The sequence below is a fragment of the Peromyscus californicus genome, unplaced genomic scaffold (genome assembly GCF_007827085.1).
Source record: "Peromyscus californicus insignis strain IS unplaced genomic scaffold, ASM782708v3 Scaffold_50__1_contigs__length_296368, whole genome shotgun sequence".
NCBI classification, from domain to species: Eukaryota; Metazoa; Chordata; class Mammalia; order Rodentia; family Cricetidae; genus Peromyscus; species Peromyscus californicus.
The window spans coordinates 121665-135864 of record NW_026294563.1 but is presented as its reverse complement, the minus strand read 5'-3'; the positions used below and the strand labels follow the sequence as shown (position 1 = coordinate 135864).

Here is a 14200-nt window from a genome sequence, read left to right as displayed (position 1 = left end):
CAGTTTGTTCATGTAGATCTCATCCATTTCTCTGTTGTTGGTTGATCCCTGTGTCTTTCTTAGGGTTCTCTTTACTAGGTAGCCTCCCTGAAGCTGTGAGTTGCAGTCTGGTTATCCTTTGCTTTACATCTAGTATCCACTTATGAGTGAGTACATACATATCCTCAAGGAATGCTCAATCCTACCACAAGGACACATCTGCAACTATGTTCATAGCAGGATTATTTGTAATAGCCAGAACATGGAAAGAGCCTAGTTGCCCTTCAACTGAAGAATGGATAAAGAAAACGTGGTACATATACACAATGGAGTACTACTCAGCAAAGAAAAACAATGACACCATGAGGTTTGCAGGCAAATGGATGGAATAAGAAAAAAACATCCTGGCTTTTCCCAGGTGGCTCCTGAAGATGGCGGAGGGGCAGGTTCTAGTGCTGGATGGCCGAGGCCATCTTCTGGGCCACCTGGCGGCCATTGTGGCCAAGCAGGTACTGCTGGGCCAGAAGGTGGTGGTTGTGCACTGTGAGGGCATCAACATTTCTGGAAATTTCTACAGAAACAAACTAAAGTACCTGGCGTTTCTCTGAAAGCAGATGAACACCAACCCCTCTCGAGGCCCCTATCACTTCCGAGCCCCAAGCCACATTTTTTGGTGCACTGTGCGAGGCATGCTGCCCTACAAGACAAAGCAAGGCCAGGCTGCCCTGGAATGCCTCAAGGTGTTGGATGGGATCCCTCCACCCTATGACAAGAAAAAACGGATGGTGTTCCCTGCTGCCCTCAAGGTTGTGTGGCTGAAGCCTACCAGAAAGTTTGCTTACCTGGGACGTCTGGCTCATGAGGTCGGGTGGAAGTACCAGGCAGTAACAGCCACTCTGGAGGAGAAATGGAAGGAAAAGGCGAAGATCCACTATCAGAAGAAGAAGCAGCTCTTGAGGCTATGGAAACAGGCAGAAAAGAACGTGAAGAACAAAATCAGCAAGTTCATAGAGGTCCTCAAGACCAATGGACTCCTGGTGTGAGCCCAATAAAGACTATTTGCTTCATGCCTGCCTGGCCTGCTCTTCCTCCTGCCAACCAGGGAAGTGGGGACAGGGGCTTTGGTCAGGCTCCTGTGGGAGAGGGTACTTTTTAAACAGCTCCGAGAGCTTTAGTGCCTGCTTGGTAGGTTTGATTAAAGGAATAACCATGCAATTGAATTGCTTGGGCCCATCAGACCCAGTGCCATATTCTGCAGCTGTGAGACTGGGCACACACCTAGGCTGGGATTACATGTGCACACTGAAGGCAGTGCCTTTGCTCCTTCTCAAGATTGGTCAGAAAGCAGCTTTGTTTCCCTGCTGCAGGGTTGTATGTGCTAATAAATTATTTGAATATTGAGGAAAAAAAAAAGAAACATCCTGAGTGAGTTAACCCAGACTCAGAAAGACAAAAATGTTTTTCTAATTTCTTGTGTTTTAAATGTATATTTTAGATATTAGACCATTACCAGGTGAGATTTTTTTTTTATTTATCTGATTTCTTGTGTTAAACAAGTATATTTTGGATATTACAAATTTATCAGAGGAGAATTTTGGTGTTATATAATTTATTGTGTTCAATAACTATACATCTGATATTAGACCTTTATCAGATAAGTATTTTTGTTTTATTCATCTAATTATGTTCAATATGTAAATTTGGAATATTATACCTTTATCTGATGAGAATTTTTGTTTTATTTAATTTCCTGTGTTCAGTACGGATATTTTTGTAGTTAGAACTTTATCAATTGAGAATTTTTGTTTTATTTATCTGATTTCTTGGGATCTACATATATGTTTATATATCAGACCTTTATCAGATGAGAATTTTTGTTTTTTTTCCTATTTCTTGTGTTAATATGTATATTTTTGATATTTACCTTTATCAGATGAGAATTTTTGTTTTGTTTTTCTATTTTCTTATGTTTAATATGTACATTTTGTTTACTAGACTTTTATCATGTGGGAATTTTTGTTTTATTTATCTGATTTCTGCTGTTTAATAGATGTATTTTGTGTGTGAGAACTTCACACGTGAAATTTTTGTTTATTCTAATTTATTGGGTTCAATAAAAGTATGTTGGATATTAGACCTCTATCATGTGACAATTTTTGTTTTATATACCTGATTTCTTATATTAAATATGTATATTTTGGATATTAGAAATTTAATGGTGTGAAATTTTGTTCTATATAATTTCTTGTGTTCAATAAGTATATTTTTGATATTAGACCATTATCTGATGAGAATTTTGTTTTATTTGTCTGATATATTCTGTTCATTGTGTATATTTTGAATATTAGACCTTAAGCAGATGAGAATTTTTGTTTTGTTAAATTTCTTGTGTTCAATATGCATACTTAGGATATTAGACCTACTGGTGAGAATTGTGTTTTTTCTTATTTCATGAACTCAGTATGTATATTTTGATATTGACCTTTATCAGAGGAGAAATTTTGTTCTATATATTTAAATTCTTGTGTTCAGTATGCATATTTTGGATATGTTTTCTTTATAAGGTTATAAATTTTTTCTTGTATTCAGTATGTATATTTTGGATATAGGACTTTTATCAGATGAGAATTATTTTTTATTTATCTAATTATGTTCAATATGCATATGTTTAATATTAGACCTTTATCAGTTCAGAATTTTTGTTTTATTTAATTTCTCGTGATAAATAAGTATATTTTTCATATTTGATCTTTACCATATGAAAATTTTGTTTTGTTTTTCTGATTTCTTGTGTTCTATATGTATATTTTGAATATTAGACCTTTATCAGGTGATAATTTTTGTTTAATTTATCTGATTTCTTGTTTTCAATATATGTATTTGGGATATTAATTCTTTATCATGTGAGAAATTTTGTTTTATTTATTTTCTTGTGTTCAGTATGTATATTTTGGATATTAGACCTTTATCAAGTGAGAATTTCTGTTTTATTTACTTGATTTCTTTGGATAAATATGTATACTTTGATATTAGACCTTTATCAGATGGGAATTTTTGTTTTATTTATCTAATTATGTTCCATATGCATATTTTTGATTTTAGACATTTATCAGATCAGAATTTTTCTTTTATTTAATTTCTTATATTCAGTATGTATATTTTCGCTATTAGACCTTTATCAGGTGAGAATTTTTGTTTTATTTATGTGATTTTATGTATTCAATATGTATATTTTGGATATTAGCCTTTTGTTAGGTGATAATTTCTGTTTTTTTTTTATTTCTTGTGTTCACTATGTATATTTTCTATATTAGACATTTATCAGATGAGAATTTTTATTTTATTTATCTCATAATATCAATATGTATATTTTGAATATACATTTTGTGTTTTATGTAGTTGATTTTTTTTGTGTTCAATATGTATATTTTGGATATTAGACCTTTATCAGGTGAGAATTTTTGGTTAATTGATCTGATTTCTTCTGTTCAACATGGATATTTGGGATATTAGACCTTTAACAAATGAGAATTTTTTGCTTTATTTACCTGATTTCTCGTTTTCAATAGCTATATTTTTTATAGTAGACGTTCATCAGAACAGAATTATTGTTTTATTTTATTTCTTTTGTTCAATAAGTATATTTTTTATATTAGACCTTTATCATGTGAGAAATTTGTTTTGTTTTTCTGATTTCTTATTTTCCATATTATATTTTCAATGTTAGACCTTTATCAGGTGAGGTTTTTTGTTTTATTGATGTGATTTCTTGTGCTCAATATGTATATTTTTGATATTAGACCTTCATAAGTTGAGAATTTTTGTTTTATGTATCTCATATCCTGTTTTTAAGATGTATATTTTGGATATAAGGAATGTATAAGATGAGAATTTTTGTTTTATTTATCTAATTATGTTCCATATGCATATTTTAAATATTAGATCTTTATCAGATGAGAATTTATCTTTTGTTTAATTTCTTGTGTACAGTATGTATATTTTGGATATTTGAGTTTTTCTCCCTTTAATTTCATGATGACTGCTGGCTTGCTGTAAATTGCCTTTATTATGTTTAGGTATGTTCCTTGTGTTTCTTCTTTCTCTAAAACCTTGAGGCTGTCACAAATGGGTGTTGGATTTTGTGAAAGGATTTTTCAGAATCTAATGTGAATATCATGCATTTCTTTTCTTTCAGTTTGTCTATATGATGGATTACACTCACAAATTTTTGTATGTTGAACCATGACTCCATTTCTTTGATGAAGTGATCATGGTGGATGATATTTTGATGTGTTCTTGAATGTGGTTTGCCAGTATTTCTTTGAGTATATATCCATCTATGTTCATGAGGATTGTTTATTCTGTAATTTTGTTTCTTTGTTTTATCTGTGTTTGATTTTGGTAACTAAAGCCTTCTAAAGCAATTTGGCAATATTCAATCTCTTTCTAGTGTGTGGAACAATTTGAGGTGTATCAGTATAAGCTCTTTTTGAAATTCTGGTAGAGTTCTGTGCTGAAACCATCTGGCCCTGGGCTTTTATTGGTTGACAAACTTTAAATGACTGCTTCTATTTCCTTAGGTGTTATAGGTCTATTTAAATTATTTATCTGGTCTTGATTTAGTTTGTGTATTTGATACCTATTCAGAAAACTTTCCATTTCTTTTAGAATTTCTAATTTTGTCAAGTACAGGTTTTTGAATTATGACCTGATGATTCTCCATATTTCCTCATTTTCTGTTGTTATGTCTTCTTTTCATTTCTGATTTTTTTAAATCTGGATATTCTCTCACTCTCTCTCTGCCTTTTGGTTAGTTTGATTAGGCCTTTGTCTATCTTCTTGGTTTTTCTTAAAGAAACAACTTTTTGTTTCATTGAATTTTGTTTCGTTCTCTTTGTTTCTCCTTTATTGATTTCAGCCCTCAATTTGATTATTTTCTGACCTCTATTTCTCCTGGTTGAACTGCCTTCTTTGCTCCAGAGCCTTCAGATGTAGAAGTAACCATCTTATTCAATAAGAAACAAAGAGCCAATACAGAGATGAAAGCCAAGAGGTCAGAGCAATAGCTAAGAGCTAAAAACCTTTCCCTTCACTGTCGCTGTACCTCTCCGAAAGAGACATACTTTCTGTGTCTGTCTTTTTTTATAGAGTTTTTGTTTTGCCTTCTCATTGGTTTTAAACCCAACCACATGAACTCCTAGTCACTGCCTGAATGTACAGACCTCCAGGTCTGCTCCGGCCAATGGGGTGTCAATGGGGGCGACCCACCTTCGGGAAAGAATAAGAGGGATGGGGGAGACATGAAAGGATGACAGCAAGACAGTGTGTTCTGATCAAGCTGCAAATTTTATTCTCCTCAGCAAGGCTTATGTAGCATGAGAGGGGGCAGGAAGGAGGGAAGGGGTACACGACGTGCTGCACATGCAGGTGAAGGGAGACATGCAGGTGAAGGACTACATGCAAGTCGTGAGGCTGCTAGGTGATAAGGTCACTGGTCAGGGCCCATTGTCCTGTTGCTATGCTACCTGACCTGCCTGACCTGTTCTTTATCTTTGGGGGCATCTGGTTTAAGGGCAGGGGCTTGTTCTCTGGCCTAGCTAGTACTTTTCCAAGGTCCATATTTGGTCCCTGACATCTCCCCCTTCTATGCATATAGCAAAATAAAGAAAGGAGGCCCAAATGCTTTTGCTGTGATGGGGGAGGGGTGACAGAGGCTCTATCCCTGATAAGTTCCATTGTTAACTGTCGGTCCATGTAGTCATCCCCACATGCCCTGAAGGAAGCTGGAACGATGCAGTTTTTTACAGGTGGCGGGTTTGAATTTGGGAAGAAAGAGTATAGGGTCTGCATAACCGCCATGCAATAGAGCATGTCATCCAAGGCACCCAGGATGGTGGAGCACTTTAGTCTCCCTGCCTTCTGCAGTCCCGGCTGCACCCTCAATCCCCTATGCAGTGGGCTCCAGCTCTCAGACACAGGTGCATCCTCTCCTGGGCAGAGGGCCCTGTGCTGATATGAAGTCTTTATCTGGTTCATCGAGACCACAATCATGGAGGTCGAAGTGATGGTAATGAACCTGAATTTGTTTTGCCTGAAGTTCGGACAGCTGACCGTGCACAAATTGAGTTAGTCGAAACAAGGCCCACGGGCTGAATGTCAAGACAAGAATGAGGCCAACCAAGGGTCCCAGAAGGGATGGCAGGAGGCTGGTTAGCCAGGGAGATGCAGAGAACCAATTTTGGAACCAGCCTAGCTCTTGATCTCCTTTTTAGCGCTTCTCTAAGCCTTCCCAGACCTTGGTCATGCTATCCCTTGCTACTCCTGTATGATCAGTATAAAAGCAGCACTCTTCCTTAAGAGCAGCACACAGACCTCCTTGCTGTAAAAAGAGGAGGTCGAGCCCTCAGCGGTTTTGGAAGACCACCTCTGAAAGGGAGGTGAGGGAGGATTCAAGGGTAGAAATGCCTCACTCAAGCTGTGCTAAATCCTCATCTATGGAAATTCTAAGCTCTGAATAATGTTGATTAGATAAAACTAGGGAAGCTATGCCAGTACCAGCCCCTGCAGCCCCGACCCCCAGGAGGACAGCCAGAGTGACTGCAGTCATGGGTTTTGGCATCCTACGCTTTCCTCCCTCCAATAAATTTTGCAATTGTGGGCATTCTGACCCCACCTCCAGAGAAGAAAAAGAAAATTTGTAAGTGGGAGTTATAAACTGTAGTCAGGTTGTATTCCTCCCAGTCCTTCATGACTTGTGGGCGTTGGCAAATGTTGATCACGTGTCAGAGACCAAACATGGACCATGGAAAAGTACTAGCTAAGCCAGAGAACAAGCCCCTACCCTAAACCGGATGCCCCCGAAGATAAAGAACAGGTCAGGCAGGTCAGGTAGCATAGTAACAGAACAATGGGCCCTGACCAGTAACCTTACCACCTAGCAGCCTCACGACTTGCCCGACTTGCATGACTTTTATGTAGCCCTTCACCTGCACGTCCCCCTTCACCTGCACATACGGCACGTTGTGCACCCCTTCCCTCCTTCCCTCCCCCTCCCATGCTATATAAGCCCTGCTGAGGAGAATAAAATTTGCAGCTTGATCAGAACACACTGTCTTGCTGTCTTCTCTCGTGTCTCCCCCAACCCTCTCATTCTCTCCCACAGGTGGGTCGCCCCCATTGACACCCCACTGGCCGGGGCAACTGGCGCCCAACGTGGTGGCTCGACCCTCGCCTCGTCGGGAGTTGAACGTCCTTCTCCGGAAAAGCCCAGACGTCTGGTGGAGATTTTTGGTGATCGTCCGTTGAGACCGCCCGACTTGACGCCCCTTCTTGACGATCTGGAGTACAGTGGGAAGGACGAGGTTAGTCTAAATTTAGGCTTAACCATGGGATGGGGAAGTTCTTCCCATTACCTTTTTCCTTAAGGGCTTTAAAGAGGCCCTCAAGACAGGAGGGATAAGGGTTCGTTAAAAAAAAAAAAAAAAAAAAAAAAAAGACCTCAACAAATTCTTTAGTCACTTAGAGGACTGTTGTTCCTGGTTTCCCCAAGAAGGGACGATTGATGTTAAGGATATCCTAAAGGTTTATAAAAAAAAAAAAAGATTTAGGGGACCCCTAAAAGGTGCCAACCTCCCTTTTAGGGAGAAACCTGCTGTTACTTCATTCAGGGTCTTACAAGGAGGTAACAATATTATCACACTACCAGACCTCCTGAGAGTGTAAACTAGAGTTAATGAAGTTCATTATGTTCTCCATAGCAGCAGTGTGCTGCTACAAACAGGTTTTTTGTGCTCAAACTAAATGGATCTAAGGACCAACTTGAGCCAAAACTTATAAATTGCTAACTAGGAGCTCACTCCACCAGCCATCATTTAAATAACAATGCAAGCGCCACAGCCAGAGCCGGTTTAAAAACTAATGGCAACTCCCAGCTCTCCTTAAAAAGTGTCTTTTTCTCTCTCTTTCCTCTTTCTGGGTTGAATTTTAAGTTCTTGGTAATTTATAAAAATCTTGGCCAAGTACAAGAACTTCAGTTAACTCATCGCAAAAACAGGTCCTGCTTAGGGGACGCCCTGCTAAGACCTGTATGAATTCATCAGACCCCTGAAGACATTTGGAGGTTGGAGTCCTAAACATCTGCTTTCTTCCCTCTGAACCTAACTATCTGCTATCTGCATCTCAGCTCACTTCTGCCTGTGAGTTGTCTCCACCCTTCTCCTCACCTTGCCATTTCTGGTGGCTATCTGGCTTGATACAGACTGGGTGCTGTAGATGTATCCAACCTTCTTATTAAATAATAAATAAAGAACCAATGCAAAGAAGAAAGCCAAGAGGTCAGAGCTAAGAGCTAAAACCTTACCCTTACTCCTGCGGTGGTCCTACCTCTCTGAATCAGAGCTACCCCTGTGTTAAAGTCTTTATATAGAGTTCCTGTCCTGCCTTCTCATTGGTTGTAAACCCAACCACATGACCACCTCCTCACAGCCTGTCTGTATAGGCCTCCAGGTTTTCCATGATTGGTATTAAGATTAAAAGCATGTGTATCCAATAATAGCTGTATCCCTGAACACACAGAGACTTACCCAGCTCTGCCTACCAAGTGCTGGAATTACAAGCGTACACTACCACTGCCCTGCTTTCCTATGGCTTGCTAATAGCTCTGACCCCCGGGCAACTTTATTTATTAACATACAAATAATATTTTAATACAAATAAAATATCACCATATTTCCCCTTTTCTATTTTAATAAAAAGGAAAAAAAGAAAAAGCTTATAACTAATATAAGAAAAACTATATACAAAAGGACAATAACTATATACAATATATACAAGTAATAAATACCTAAACAATGTCTAGTCCATTTGTATTTGACAAATTCAGAGAAAATAATTTCATTATCTATCCTATTTTGGTAAGTCCAAAATGTATCCTAATTAATCTTCAACTATAACTAACTAACCTTCAACTATAACTAACTAATCTTCAACTCCCTCAGAGACCCAAGAAGGAAATAATATTAGCTAACAAAAATAAAAACAGGAAGTGCACATAAGCAACTTCCAAAAAATTTGTGAGTTGACAGAAACAGACAGCTGTCTGGACAGTCACCTGAGGTTTCTCCGAAGTGCTGGGGCATCATCTTCAGCCTATAGGCTTAGCATATCTGACAGACTCATTTGTGAAGTAGGATGTACACAAGGTCAACAGTTCAACCTCACATTGAGTGAGAGTAGTCCATGTACCAGAAACACCTGAATTCCGCTAGTGTCATGTCATGATTCAGGATTTTAAATTCTGGAAATTGTTGATGGTTTTTTAATTCAGCTGTCCATTCTTCTTAGCTGTGTATATATGGCTTCATCTCAGCATCCCATTCTTCTCCATATCCCTCCATCAAATGCCAGTCTACTATTGAGAGGCGTGAGCTTAGTTACTCTTCAAGAATAACTGTTTCAGCTGCTGTTCCATTGCACATCAGAGGCCATCGGCCCACTGCCTGTTCAGCTGCCTTCGAAGAAAAGGGCACTGTACCTTTTTCGAATTGCGAAGGTCACTTCAGGGATGGTGCCATATTGTCCTGGCCTCTAAAGATGCCTTTTGATAAAGCCCTAAACACACTTGTTTTGGCAAGAATCAGTAATCCTTTGTTTTATGTCCTGTCTGTCCATTTTGTCCTGTTGATTCGAGGATACTTTGTTGTCCAGTGGCTAACTTTTGCCACAATGAAAGTTAACTCCATATGCAGTTTCTTCAATGCCCATATTTTCTCTGAAGTAGATTGGTACTGCCAGGAGCCGACATGTCTCATAGTCATAACAAAAAAGAAAAATTTTCTAAGTTATTAAAACATTTTAAATGCCATATTCTGTAGATCTCTGAAGGGTTTGAAGATAACCTGTCTATCTAAAATATATCTACTCAATCTTGAAAACATACCTAATATAACTACAAGTTCTATTATAATATCTAACTACTAACTTTCATTTCTTTATATCCTAAAAGTTGGTAATAACATTCAAGGATCAGAAAATTGCATTACATTGTTAGACGAACAGTACAATTAGAAAAATATATATAACATTTTCTAACAATATCAATTTCAATATATATAATTTGTATACAATATAAAACAATCCAATCCAATGTAAAGTATTTACATTTTTCTTTTCTTTCTTTCTTTTTTTTTAATAAGAACCTTAAATCTAATCTCCTTTGCTTAGCCTTTTTCCTAACCCTTGACAACAACTTGTAACCAACCCCCCTAATCAATGAAAATTATCCCAGACCAAAACCCATTAAAAGACCAAAAAAAACCAACCGCCCCACACCACCTCTTTGGGAATGTGGGCGTCGTATTCTTGAAATTGCTTCCTGCTGGGTATGGGCGAAGGTATCTTTATCCTGAAAGAAAAATTTTAGGTTAATTGTCAAATTCTAGGAAAGGTAAATATATCCTTCGATATCCAGTCTGTGTATAATGCCAAAATTCAGGGTTTATCTCAAATCCTTATTCAAGTAGTCTTTGAGACTGGATCATCTCAGCTAGCTCTTCTCAAAATTGCTCTGAGCACTTTGTAGTTCAAAGCTGATCTGTACATGATGTTTGTCAGCTTAGTGATGTTATTATTGTCCACGTGGAATTGTTGTTGTTGTGGGGCCCCATTTTCTTCCTGGAGACTTCAGTTGATGTTAGGCCTAACCGTGATTTCCTGCAAAAAACTGATAAGAGACTCAAACACAAAGACTATATATGCGACTTTTTAGAATTAGTTAGTACTCTATATGACCATTTATATCTTAACAAAGTTTAAAATGTATATATATCTATATATATTGATCTTGTAAATTTTGATATAAAATTCATACTTTAAGAAAAGTTTAAAGAATCAGAATAGAATCAAAGAGTTGAGATTCGTAATAGAATAGTCCCTTAATTAATTTGGCTTTTCTCCTGTCCCATAGCAGAAGATGGCTCTTTTCCTCTGGCATGATACAGGGAGTTTGCATTTTCCTTTTAACAACATGCTTGAGTTTAAAGAAGGAGAGAGCCATTCTCCAACTCCAAAGTCAGCTTTAAATTTTAATTGAACTGGGACTATTAGAAGTTAAATAGTGTTAAATCTTTAAAGAAAAGCAGAAACAAACATTTAGGAAGACATAAAATTTTTTTAGATAACATACCCATACGCCATTTCACTCTGTTTCTTAGGATAGATGATTTGTTCCTTTTCTTCAGTTGTCTCATTTGTCCAGTGTTCTTCAAATTCGTTAACCTTCATTCTCCTAAAAGACAAAAACAAAAACCTTTCCCCAAGGTTTTTTGGGGATGTTCCTTTTTGGCAAGTTATCTGATTAAATGAAAAGGCATGTGTTACTGGTGTAAGTTAGTTTAAATTGGATGTTTACGATAGTTGATGAACTATCACCTCCTCTAATTAAGAGGTCTCTCTTGTTCAAATCGAACCTTTATCAATTTTGATGGTACCCACAGCTTATCTTCTCCTGTAGAAATAAAAGCAAAACCTCGTCCCCAACGTAGCACATACCCTGGTTTCCATTCTGAGGTCAGCACATCCTTAAAGTATATAGGTTGATTTAATTCTGTAGTTTTTTCTATTATCCAATGTCTCTCTGCAGCTGTTGTTCCTTTCTCATTGGCATTGAGAAAATTCAAAGTTAATAGAGCATTATGTAGTCTATTTCTGGGGGTTTTTGTTACTCCTTTTTGTTTATTTAGCATATCCTTTAGAGTTCTGTTTGATCTTTCTATAACTGCTTGACCTGTAGGATTATGTGGTATACCTGTAACATGGTTTATATTATAATAAGCAAAAAACTGTTTCATTTTAACAGAGACATATGATGGAGCATTATCAGTTTTGATTTGTGCAGGTATACCCATAATGGCCATAACTTCTAGCAAATGAGTGATTACAGAATCAGCTTTTTCAGAACTCAAAGCAGTTGCCCATTGAAATCCTGAATAAGTATCGATAGTGTGGTGTACATATTTCAGTTTTCCAAATTCTGCAAAGTGAAACACGTCCATCTGACAGATTTCATTCCTCTGAGTACCCTTTGGGTTACATCCTGCTGGTAATGGTGTTTGATTGTAGAAGGAACAAGTAGGACATTTCTTTACTATTTCTTTGGCTTGTTGCCAGGTTATGGAAAATTCCTTTTTTAAACCTTTACTATTTACATGATGTTTTTTATGAAATTCTGAGGCCTCCAGCACATTTCCTATCAATAATTTATCAATCTCATCATTGCCTTGTGCTAGAGGGCCTGGCAGACCAGTATGGGATCGGATGTGAGTTATATATAAAGGATGACTCCTTTTTCTGATTGTATCTTGTAATTGAATAAATAATGAAGTTAATTCTGAAGCATCGTGGATAAATTGTGCAGTCTCAATATGTAATACTACTCTTTCAGCATACTGAGAGTCAGTTACTATATTGAGAGGTTCTGAAAAATCCATTAATACCAAAAGAATAGCATACAATTCTGATTTTTGAACTGAATTATAAGGACTTTGAACCACTTACTTAAATTTTCTGATTTGTAACCTGCCTTTCCTTGTTTATTGGCATCTGTATAAAATGTACGAACTCCAGATATGGGTTTTTTCCTCACAATTCGAGGCAAGATCCAATCAGCTCTTTTTATAAGATCAATTCTATTGCTTTTGGGATATTTGCTGTTAATTTCTCCCAAAAAATTACTACAAGCTTTTTGCCAAGCTTCATTTTCTATCCATAATTTTTCAATGTCCTCCTTAGTTAAAGGTACGACAATTTCTGCTGGGTCTATTCCTGCTAATTGACGAAGTCTCAATTTTCCTTTCCAAATCAAGTCAGAGATTTTTTCCACATAAGTTTTTAATTTTTTATTTGGGTTATTTGGTAAAAATATCCATTCCAATATAATATCTTCCCTTTGAATTAATATTCCTGTTGGGGAATGCCTAGAAGGTAAAATAACCAAAATGCAATCCAGCTTTGGACCAATACGATCTACGTGCCCTTCATGTACTTTCTTTTCTACCAAGGCCAGTTCTTTCTCAGCTTCAGGTGATAATTCTCTTGGATTATTTAAGTCCTTATCACCTTCTAAGGTTTTAAACAAATTATTCAGTTCATCATTTTTTACCCCAACAATAGTTCTTAGATGAGAAATGTCTCCAAATAATCTTTGAAAGTCATTAAGAGTCTGTAGTCGATCTCTCCTAATTTGCACTTTTTGAGGTCTAATTTTTTGAAGTTCTATTTTATATCCTAAATAATTAATAGAATCTCCTCTTTGTACCTTTTCTAAAGCAATTTGTAATCCCCAGCAAGGCAAAATTTTCTTTACTTTTTCAAACATTCTTTCTAAAGTATCTGCATTTGAATCAGCTAATAAAATGTCATCCATATAATGATAAATTATAGATTTAGGAAATTTTTTATGTACCACTTCTAATGGCTGTTTTACAAAATATTGGCACAAAGTTGGGCTATTCAACATTCCCTGTGGGAGAATCCTCCATTGAAATCTTTTAACTGGTTGAGAATTATTATAAGTAGGCACTGTGAAAGCAAATCTTTCTCTGTCTTTTTCTTGTAAGGGTATTGAAAAGAAACAGTCTTTTAAATCAATAACTATGAGAGGCCAGCCTTTTGGTAACAGAGTAGGTAAAGGAATTCCAGATTGTAAAGAGCCCATTGGCTGAATTACTTTGTTAATTGCTCTAAGGTCTGTTACCATTCTCCATTTACCAGATTTTTTTTTATAACAAATACAGGAGAATTCCAAGGGCTGGTTGATTCTTCAATATGATGAGCATTTAACTGTTCTTCCACCAGCTCTTGTAAAGCCTGGAGTTTCTCTGTTGTTAAAGGCCATTGCTGAACCCATACAGGCTTGTCTGTTGACCATTTTAAAGGTAGAGCTGTTAATGTTTTTGGAAGATTATCAGTTGTTGTGCCCTGTTCTTGTATGACATGGATGGTTGGTGAGCACTCATTAGAATAATATCTTTTAATATTTCTCTCAGAAACATGTACTAATTTATGATTTGTTTCTGAGATTGGAGGGATATTAATCTGAGTATTCCATTGTTGTAACAAGTCTCGACCCCACAGGTTCATAGCTATGTTAGCCATATATGGTTTTAATTTTCCTTTCTGTCCTTCTGGACCTATACATTCAAGCCATCTTACACTTTTTTTTACT

The 14200-nt window shown here is 36.8% G+C and overlaps 1 protein-coding gene across 1 annotated transcript; it reads left to right on the top strand.

The window, feature by feature from the left end:
• Positions 1–393: 393 nt before the first annotated feature.
• LOC128095946 (60S ribosomal protein L13a-like) lies at positions 394–1046 on the top strand. The gene has a single exon (XM_052714932.1). It carries the CDS (start codon positions 594–596, stop codon positions 1020–1022), a length of 429 nt encoding a protein of 142 aa, XP_052570892.1. The 5' UTR covers positions 394–593; the 3' UTR covers positions 1023–1046.
• Positions 1047–14200: the final 13154 nt, after the last annotated feature.

Bases quoted from the DNA above. Each gene is read 5' to 3' on its own strand.
- LOC128095946 (XM_052714932.1), top strand. From the start codon at position 594: ATGAACACCAACCCCTCTCGAGGCCCCTATCACTTCCGAGCCCCAAGC.